The sequence below is a fragment of the Tupaia chinensis genome, unplaced genomic scaffold (genome assembly GCF_000334495.1).
Source record: "Tupaia chinensis unplaced genomic scaffold, TupChi_1.0 Scaffold000252_1, whole genome shotgun sequence".
Lineage (NCBI taxonomy): Eukaryota > Metazoa > Chordata > Mammalia > Scandentia > Tupaiidae > Tupaia > Tupaia belangeri.
Genome location: NW_006159732.1, coordinates 7,217,460 through 7,228,755, shown reverse-complemented (window position 1 = coordinate 7,228,755; position 11,296 = coordinate 7,217,460). Strand labels below are relative to the sequence as shown.

At 36.8% G+C, this 11,296-nt stretch overlaps 1 protein-coding gene across 1 annotated transcript in view; it reads right to left on the bottom strand.

The window, feature by feature from the left end:
- TFAP2D (transcription factor AP-2 delta) overlaps positions 1-11,296 on the bottom strand; it is an 84,372-nt gene that overhangs the window by 28,202 nt on the left and 44,874 nt on the right. The window contains exon 7 of the mRNA XM_006149107.1: positions 4,513-4,626. Coding sequence (XP_006149169.1) covers positions 4,513-4,626 — 114 coding nt within the window. The remainder of the gene's footprint in view (positions 1-4,512; positions 4,627-11,296) is intronic.

Below are 11,296 nucleotides of genomic sequence, written 5' to 3'. Positions count from 1 at the left end.
CCAGCAGTTAGCGTAATGGCTATGTCGCTGGACTCCCACGTAGTCGACCGCGGTTCACGTCCCAGACCCGGTGGCTTAAAACTCACACCGGGCACATGTGCGTGCATGCCCAAGATCTCAAGAGGAGAATGGAGGAGAAGGGATTCGGCGTGACCATCCCCCTTGGGGGGCGGATTTCTTGCTTTCTGTCTCTATGTCTCTCTCTGTCTGTCTGGCGAGTGCACGCGCCCTATAGCAAAAACCTCTCAAAAAAAAAAAAAGATGGTGGAAATCTAAGATGGCACAGTAAGAGTACAGCAGGTCTTCAAAAAGAGAACAAAAAATTAGTATGTAGTGCAACAATTCTACTTTTGAGTACACATTTACAAAATGGTAAATAGGATCTTGATCTCAAAAACATATTTACACAGTCCCTGTTCACGCCAGCACTATTCACAATAGTCAAGAGGAGGAAACAACCCAAGTGTGCAATAATAGATGAGTGAGCAAACAAAACGTGGAATATGTACATACAGTGGAATGCTATGCCGTCTTAAAAAAGGAGGACATTAGGGTCCAGCAGATGACATAATGGTTATGTTGCTGGACTCCCACTTAGTTGACAGTGGTTCAAGTCTTGGACCTGTTAGCTCAAAACTCATGCCGGGCGTGTGTGTTTGCATGCCCAAAATCCTGAGAGGAGAATGGAGAAGGGATTGCTGCGTGGTCATCTCCCTGAGAGGTGATTTATCACTTTCTGTCTCTCTGTCTCTCTCTGGCAAGTGCAAGCACCCTATAGCAAACACATCTCTAATAAAAAAAAGAGAGAGAGAGAGAGAGAGAGAGAGAGAGAGAAAGGGAGGACATTTTGACATATGTTACAACATTATTTAAAACATTACACTAAGTGAAATTAGCCAGTTTCAAAAAAAGACAAATAGTGCATGATCCCAGTCATATGAGATATCTGGTGTACTCAAATTCATGGAAACAGAAGGTGAATGGTGATTGCTAGGGTTTTGGGATGGTGGGCGGGAAATGAAAGTAGGGTACAGAGTTTCAGTTTCAGTTTTGTGAAATTAAAGTCTTGGAGATTGTACAATGATGTGAATATACTTAACACTACTGAAAGGTACACTTAAAGATCATTAAAACAGTAAATTGTATGTTATATTTTTTCACAGTTTTATAAAAGATATAGTTTTGAAAAGTTACTATAAAATGAATTTTGCCTAAGTGATTTATAGCATCCTACTACTTTCCATTATGACATCAGAAAATTTTGCCTATATAAACAATCTGGAGGGCTGGCCTCATGGCCTAGTAGTTAAGGGAACTGGAACCCACAGGGCTAACCATGGTTTGAACCCCAGCCGTGGTGGCTTGAAAAACATGCCAGATGCATGTACATGTGTGCCCCAACCTTAACAGAATGGAGAAAAAGAGAGGAGACCAAAGTGTAACCACATCCCACTGGGTGTGTCTTTTCTGTCTCTATCTCTCTTTGTCTCCCAGTCTTTCTCCAGTGACTGTTTGCACTCTCTGGCAATTAAAAAATAATAATAATAACAATAATAATCTGGGTAGTTGTTAAAGAAGAACGCATGAAAATTGTGACCAAACACTTAAAAAAATCAATGCTAATCACAATTTTCTGATATTCCAAATAATCAGCATACAAATACCAAAATTTTATATATGATGCTATTGTAGGCAAACACATTATGTAATGCTAGAATATTTTCAAGATATTGTTACATGTGTCAAAGTCTAATAGAGTCCCTAAAGTCATATTTAATCTTGAGTGTTTTATATCCCAAATATATTCTCCATTTCTTTTTTACTGAGGGTGGAGACAGTTATTTACTCCATATTTAGTTCTCTGCGGAACACCGGCTTGTTACCATAGTCTGCATGGGGAGTAAATACACATATATAAAGCCCACATAAGAAACATTCAGCTCACATTTAACAATGAAAGTCTTCCCTGAAGAATCCTATGCCATTAAGTTGGCAACTGACTAATGTATTAACAAATTAACAGACTGTGCCAATGCTGAGCAAACAAAGGTTTTGCCTATTTATTTCACACACTAACTGATACTCAATTTGCACGTCGATGCTCTATTTTATTTTGAGCCTAAAAAAGGACCACTCGTCATCCAATAAAGGCTTCAGCATCTGACTGGAAATAACCTAAGACACATGACATAGAGTCTCCATTCTCTGTTCTTTAATAGACACTCCCCCTTAGAGTACATTTTTAATTTAACAAACTTTTTAAAATACAGAATTAAATTTGAATAAAAAACTATTATGTTGACATTCTAAGAAAAGATAAATTCCTTTCATGTATATGTAAGCAAAAAATATAAAAATTTTTGTACAGATGTAAGGGTGGAGTCATTGATGCCATTAAAACTTAGATCAGTGGTAGAGGCAAATAAATTATTTATTGAATGCTCCCTTTTAATTCTTTATCTCTTTTAGCACATTGCCACCGTATAATGGAAGGGTCTTTATCTCATTTAAATCTCAGGAAATAAAGGTTTGAAAAGAGTGAATAAGTTACCCTTGAACAATCCAGCTCACATGGTCCTAAAGTTGAAAATGGTTCTATTGACTGCAATGCCTTTTGCTCTGAACTTCTGGACATTATACTCTCTTTTAATTTCAATACACTTGCCTTCAATAACTCAACTAAGTGGCAGGAGAAGAGTCCTGTAAAATATATCATGCATTTGGTGCCTTTTTGGGAGATAAATCCTAAGAATCTCCAGAGAAATGTCTACTAGATTTTGAAGAAACGTGTGACATTGAGAACTAAAGTATTGTATTTTAAAATTTCTGATGGTTCAGACTAAACATTAAATACTTACTGCCATGATTATGTACTAGAGAGTGTATGTATTCACCAGAGAGAGAATGAGAGACAGGGAGTGAGAGGGAAAGGAGAAAGTATCTCCATGGGAAAATGAGTCACACTGTGATTCCTTCTTCGCCATCGCTCCTCCTTTTGGGATTTTGGGCATGCACATACTCAGGTGCAGTTACCCTTCTGGGATTTGTACAATCAGCCGTGTGAGATCTGGCTGCCTTAACCACTAGGCCATGGAGGCAGCGCAGTATCCATTATTTTAGATAATGGAGCACCCTCCTCAAAAACCTTATAATCTTTGACAGGTATTGAAAGTTTAGTTTAATGTATAGGTGGTGTGGTAGTTAAGATGCTGGACACCCTCATGACTGATCACGGTTCTCACGGTTTGAGTCTTGGACCTGGTGGCTTGTTTCTTAGGTTTTCTCTCTCTCTCTCTCTCAGTCTCTCTTGTGAGCACATGTGTCCTATAGCAAACTAAAAAATAAATAAAACTAGATAAAACATTCTTTAAAATATTTAATCTATTACTAGTCATTCCTTAACATTTTAAAAAACCAAGTAATAACCAAAATAGAATAAAGCACTTTTATACTGATGTTAAAAATCATGTAGGCATTAGAATTCTAGAGTTTTAAAAGTGAAAGTCACTGGAGTGATTACTGTGTTCTTTCTCACATTGTATCTAGGGCATAAATTAACTAGAAAAAATATTCTATTCACTTTCAAAACATTTCAGAAAATGAAATTTAAAAAATGGTTTCAATAATACATTTCAGGCTCTTGTGTGGCCTAACTTCAGAACCATTTGCAATTTTTAATTGAGTATAAATTATTAACATACTCATGGAAAATCAGTCAATGATATCCTTTTAACTTCTGTCATATCATCTGTCCATTTAACAATTCACATCACCGAGATAAAGAGTCATTTAAATGATTTCAGAATCCTGATTTAAAAGTGGTAGGGATTATTTGAAATAATAGTGTTCACTTTCGAAAAGTCACAATTTCCCGACAAATGCAGAAAGATATTACAATTTCTGATCTAAAATGCTTTAGGCAGTGTTACTCTCTCAATATGATTTTTCATGCTTGGAATTGCAAAGAATTCAGGCAGCCACTGCTATGGTCTGAATGCCTGCATCTTCTCAAAATTCATATGTTGAAACCTAATCTCCATGCAATAGTATTAAAGTAGGGGTGGTGTAGAGTGTGATTAGGTCATGAGGGCAGAGACCTTGGGAATGGGATTCGTGCCCTTAGAAAAGAGCCATGGGGGAGCTTTTCACCCCTTCCATTGTGTAAGGACGAATTGAGAAGGCATCATCATTGAAGCAGAGAGCAGGCCCCAACCAGATACTGAATCTGCAGATGCCTTGATCTTGAACCCCCCAGGCTGTAACATTGTCAATTCATGTCTGCTGTTCATAAATTACCTAGTCTAAGGTGTTAGGATTTTTTGTTTTTATTTTTTATTTTATTTATTTTTTTTAATAGCAGCCTGGACAGACAAGGATAGTCACCATATGAATGTATTAGTGATATCAGTATCTCTAAATGGGACTATGATAGGAATACATAAATGTTCAGGTTAGTAAAAATGGTTTAACAGTTTAGAAGAGAGTTTGAGTACACTGGAGGACCAGTCTTACCTGAAATGTGTTAAGTGTCTCTGGATGTCAAGGTCTAGAATTGGAGTGGGTCTGGAGGATCCCAGAGGTGATCTATCTTGGCTCAGGAGGTCTTGGAATTCTTTACAAATTTGTCTAAAATAAAAGATTCAAAATTGAAATTGAACTTTGGAAATGAGACTTCATCTTCACACCATGAGATTCTCCTAAGGTCCATTCTGTCTTTTAAAAGAGGACCAAATGAAATTTTAAAAACAACCCCTGAAGTTCCATCCGCAGCATACAGTTGAGGTTCACAGTGGTGACTTTGCTGTCAAGGTCTATGGGATAATCACAAAACATTTCAAGCAAAAACAATCCAGGCGTACTGACAAAACCAATGTTTGCTTTCAGAGTGAATATTTATAGATTAATCTCAGGATAGGGAAAATCCATGTGAGAGGATCACAATTAATCGCTATTTTAAAAAATTAAAAACATGACTTTTTTGTACATCATATTTGTAAGTAAGTTTACCTAAAGTTCTGGGTTGCTTCAAAGCTGTGACTCAAGTAAGCTTTGGAAAGTCCTTTTTCCAATACTGAACTATAATTCAGACTCTTGTGGACTGATTTTATATTTTAATTTTAAAGCAAATAATCTCTTACCAATAATTTAGCTCACTAACTCTCACACAAATGGTTATATTACATTCCATGTAAGCTGATTACTTGCAAAAAGTTCCTTCACAGGCATGTTTCTGCTGACTTTCTTATAAAGAAAGGAACTTTATAAAGAGAGGTTATGATCTGTAGTTACTGATTTCAGTTTAATAGCCACATTATTGGTATGTTGGATAATAGAAAAGCTGGTGTGATGTAATTTTATAAAATGGTATAATTTTAAAGAAGCAGAACATATAAACAAGTTTTTCAATGAAAAAAGTGCTAAATTAATGCAATACCCAAAGTGTGAAGTAAAAGGCGATCAACAAATTGTTCCAAGGAATCATCTAAAGTGAGCCAATTCCATATTCAAGAGATAATGTAATTGTGATTAAGTTTTTGGTCTGTTTTTATAATGAACAGTCATAAAATGTAATAATGTATCCCTAGCTATGATTATCAATGTACCCAAAAACAAGCGTAGAAGGTCAAATTATCTCAAATGAGTATGGTCAACCATGGTTTGAGTCCTGGACTAGGCAGTATGAAAATCATGCTGGGCACGTTTGTGTATGGCCTAACATCCCAGGAAGAGAATGGAGGAGAAAGGACTGCAGCATGGCCATCCTTCCTGAAGGAGTGATTTCTCACTTTCCCTCTCTCTGTGTCTCCTTGTCTTTCTTTCTTTGACAAGTACACATGCTCTAAGGCAAAACCTTAATAATAAAAAAAAAGATTAAAAAGTGACAAAATATCTTGAAGCACAAATATTTCATCACAGAGTGAAAGGCAGTGAAGACTTATTTATTACTAGGTGTCTATAATTTATCAAAATCTACCAAATTTGGGAACCAGCAGTTAGCGTAATGGCTATGTCGCTGGACTCCCACATAGTCGACCGCGGTTCACGTCCCGGACCCGGTGGCTTAAAACTCACGCCGGGCGCGTGTGCGTACGTGCCCAAGATCCCGAGAGGAGAATGGAGGAGAAGGGATTGCGGCGTGACCATCCCCCCTGGGGGGTGATTTCTCACTTTCTGTCTCTATGTCTCTCTCTGTCTGTCTGGCGAGCGCACGCGCCCTATAGTGAAAAAAACCTCTCCAAAAAAAAAAAAATTCTACCAAATTTGTAAAATTTTTGCAATTGTTTTGTAATTATAACAGCTTTGTAATTATAATTGTTTTGTAATTATAATGCCAAATATTTTCCCATTTCATAGAATTTACCTTATTCATTTTTATAGAATACAGGTGAAAGTAAAAGGGGAAAGCAAAAACCAAGTCCTAATTTGCTAAAATAAAGTTGAATCCTAGGACCAGCAGATGGCATAATGGTTACATTGCTGGACTCCCAAGTACTCGGTCATGGTTCTAGTCTTGGACCTGGAAACTTAAAATCCATGCTGGGCACATGTACATGAATCTTCAAAATCCCAAGAGGAGAATGGAAGAGAAGGGATTGTGGCGTGGTCCTTCCCTGCTCCCTTTCCAGACTGATTTTTCACTTTCTGTCTCTGTTTCTCTGTCTCTCTAGCAAGTACACATACCCTATAGCAAAAATCTTTCTCTCAAAAAACAAAAACAAACAAAAAACAAAACTGAGTTCTCCATATTCTTCTTCTAATGTTTTGCTTGAATTTCTGAGATATAGTGCCTAAATGCAAGCTTTAAAAAGTGTGTATATGATGAGATTGCAGTGTGGCCATCCCCCCTGGGGGAGATAATTTCTCACTTCCCTCTCCCTGTCTCTGTCTCTGTCTCTCTCTCTAGCAAGTGTATGTGTCCTATGTCAAAAACCTTTAAAACAAAAAATTGAAAACATATATAGTTAGTTAGTTAGTTAGTTAGTTATTCTTGTGAAAGAGAGGGAAGAGGCCTGAGGGAGTCTTGTCATGACAGCCACAGCCTTTCAGCCAGTCAGGATCATGAGTGTGTGTAGCGCACCCACCTTGTTCAGGTATGCCTGGGTAACCGAACTGTGAGGCTTCCTATATAGCTCCAGCATCATGCAGCTGTGTCCTACTGCTAGTGCCACCTGAATTCAAGCTTCCAGTAGCTACATGTGTCTGCTTTTAAAGAGAATATTTGCCCTGAACACCTGTCTCTGTTCTTAGCAGGACTCTGTTGGCTAACAGGCCTACGTTTTAGTAGACAAGTGCAATTTCAGCTAAGAATTTGACACTATTTTGTGGGAACATCATCTGCTATGCTTGAAGTTACTTAATAGAGTTAGATAAGTTATCCTTGTTTTATAAATTTTCTAACTAAAATTTTAAATATAATCTCAAGCTATCATTTTTCAGACTAGATTGATGAATTACTGTGTGGTAGACTTTCATTATGATCCATTGTCATAAAAAAGTTAAAGTTGTTTTAAGATTGATCTTTTACTTTTCTGGCAGATAAATATAAATTTTTAAAAACCAAAATAAAGATTAAAGCATTGTTTTCATTCTTGAAGCTTATATCAGACATTTTTTGGATAATTGAATAAACTAATTTATAAGTTGAGAAATCAACATTGTTTCTACATAAACAATATAGTAAGTTGTAATAAATCTTAATATTAATGAAATGAAGAAGAGGCAAAGTGTGGAAAAATGTAACTCACGCTACAAATTGAACTACACTACCCATGAAGCTCTATCAAGAGTGATATTAGAATTCTCAAGCTTTGATATTTAATTCTATTGTTTAATTCACTGACAAAGGATAGCTTCTAGGTTTAAAAACAGATGACAGATGGTATAGTGTTTACATCACTGGACGCCCACATGGCCGATCATAGTTTGAGTCCCGGACCCTGTGTCCTGAAACTCATGCAGGACGTGTGTGTGCATGCCCAAGATTTCTCCAGGAGGAGAATGAAGGAGAAGGGATTGCGGTGTGGCCATCCCCCTAGGAGGTGATTTTTTCACTTTCCCTCTCACTGCCTCTGTCTCACTCTCCAGTGAGTGCATGCACCCTAAGGCAAAAACCTCTTTAAAAAAAGAAAATAAAAGATGACACCTTGGGCATGGTTGTTAAGACACTGGTGATTAAGGGGCTGGATTCACACATAGCCAACCAGTTCTAGATTCCCACATGGTCAACCAGTTCTAGATTCCCACATGGCCAACAAGTTCAGGTCCCAGAACTAGCAGCTTTTTCTCTCCTTTTCCCTTTTTCCCTCTTTCTCTGTCTCTCTCTGGTGAGCGCACATGCCCAGTAACAAAATCAATAATAATAAATTTACTATTATTATCCTTATTTTGCTATAGGATGCATGTGCTCAGTGGAGAGACAGAGAGACAGAAAGCGAGAAATCACCCCCCGGGGGAGATGGCCACATTGCCATTCCTTCTCTTCCATTCTCCCCTTGGGATTTTGGGCACACATGCACACACGTTCGACATGATTTTCAAGCTGCTGGGCCTGGGACTCAAAGCACAGTCAACAACATGGGAGTCCAGTGACATAACCATGCTATCTACTGGTCCCAATAATATATATTTTTTTTTAAAAAAAGGAACAGATGATATCACCTCCTATGCAGTCTTTGATATCTATAGTTGTAGGAAGGAAGGGCTCAGGAAAAAAAAAATTACCAGACACAGAACAAAAAGTTATGTATGGTAATATCTTCGACGTGCTTGACATGCAATGCGTTTATGCTTTGAGAATCTATATTGTCTGCTGTAAAGAGGAACAGAGCTAAATATAAGAAAAGATAAATAAAAAGAAAACTACATATAGGAAAACTAATACCATTGGGAATATATTAGATGATTTTAGGTAGTAGAGAGAAAAGCAATGTATTCTTTACTTTTTACATACTTACTTGAAATTGATAAAACATTTTTAATTTATAAGTAACTTTTAAGAAAATGAAAAAAAAATGGTGACAATCTTTAGATTCCTGAGGCAATTATCATTATCTCATGAAAGTTGCAGAATTATTATTTTCATGATGAGTTTTATTCTTATTTAAAATTCTTATGTATGAAACTGCAATAAGAAGTACTCATGTCTCAAAACAAAATGTCATATTATGAATTATGCAACACAAGATGACTTTCGATGAATCACACATTCTCAATTTATCACTTACGTCATTGTCCTTAAGGACGTAAGTTTTTAGCTGAGGTCTGAATTTAAAGTTCTATGCTTTTCCTTTTGGGAATTAATGTCACGGTAACACTTGGTAAATATTGGTAACTATTCTCCCTTACCTTAAAGCAGATCAAATGTTAAGCCTATTTAGTTCTGGTACCGTTCTAGAATCCAAAAACTGTCCTAGTTTCTACCTTTCCTCCTTTCTTGTTTAAGAACGCAAAAATGTGGGGTTAATCAACAAAGCAGCAGAAGTAAGGAAGAACGAGGGGCCTGAAGGCACTTTATTACTCGGCCCTTCCGACGGTTGTATTCTTGGCATGTATTTAAATACAACTGAATCGATTCATTGAGTTAAGAAAGACGCAGTAAGTCCGATCGGGTGATGCAAATCAGCAATTGAGTCTATTATCTAATACATTTTGGATTTCATATATATTTTTGATAAAATGGTCAAAGTTTAATGAACGAGGACGAGCTGACTAGAATGTAATGATGATTCGTGTAGGCTAAATACAGACTTAGAGCACTGAAAATTTTTTTCGTTTATCATTGTTACTTTTTAATTTTCTACAGGACATGCAATGTTTGCCAGAGAGAGACAGAGAGAGACAGAGAGAATGTGAGGAAGCAAGCTGCCACATCCTGGACTGGAACCGTAGTCAGCCCTGTGGGTGTCCAGTGCTTTAACCACCATGTCACCTGCTGGCTTCAAGCATTTTAATTCATGAAAACGTACAATGTTACACTACTGGCTGAAAATTAGAAACTGCATAGAACACATGTTGAGGTTACACTACTGGCTGAAAATTAGAAACTGCACAGAGCACATGTTTATTTTGTTCAAATATTTTAAAAAGTCTCATTTTTGTTTTTTTAACAACTTCTTAATCTACTTTATTTTGATTATTGTTTGTGTTGTGTATGTTTGCTGTGACTACATTATCCCTATTCTTTAGTTTTTTTTCACATTGTCAAATAAGATACATATTTTTGTTTTACATTGTCTAATAAGATGCAAAAAAACCCCAAAATTATAAAGACCGTAGCCTAATTTCTAGGTAGCAATGGCCTGCTTACTCTTCTTTTTCTTTTAAAAAAATTTATTTAACTTTATTTATTTATTTAAAATTTTTCCAGAGAAAGACAGAGAAGGAAAGTGAGAAAGGAAGCTGCCAGGACCAAGACTCGAACTGTGGTCAGCTGTGTGGGGAGTCCAGCATCCTCAACCACCATGCCACCTGCCAGACCCCTGCTTACTCTTCTGTAAAAGAATTTCATTCGAATTAGTGAACTCAATTCTGGTTTTACATTTAATGATTGGTGAATGTCCAGCTATGGACAGAGGGCTCAAATAAAATGACATGTTATAAAATATCATCCAAGCTAATACACATTACTTAAATCCCAAATAAAAGGAAAATACTATTGCCTGGTTGAATTCACCTCTCTAACTAGAGGTTCCAGCATAACTTAGACAAATATGGAAATACTTGATCTTATTTTTCTCAAATTCTTCTAGAATTTACTTCTGTGAAAAATATCTCGACATCAATTTGAATGCATTCGGAGATCCCCAACCACAATGAGGGATGAGAATCCTCTAAAAAATGGGAATTTTGTGTGTTAAATGGTGATGATGGTGGTGGTGGTGAACCTATAGAACCATTCCTGAAGGAAGTACAACAGGAAGTCTCTTTGGATTAGGGAGTGAAAGTCTTAGCATATGCGTAATGCAGGCACAACCAAGTAATTTTGAGGTGGAAAATGTGAAGATGTTTTCCTTCGGATAATTTGTATTTTGGGATAATAATATTATTCAAAGGTATCGAATAGATATGCCTATAGGGAACTCTGCATGATCCTGCCAGCTAGAAAGATATGCTTTGAGAACACCTGAGAGATACTACCCCACTTCTAGTACTAAGTAATTATCTTGATCTGTAACAAGTTTTTATCTTTCATCCTAGGCTATATTCAGGAGTCAAACTAACTGTATGTACTTTTCAGTTTCTTCTGGAGAAACTGAAACAGGACTGATGAGGCCTCCTCTGGTCAAGACACTATCTG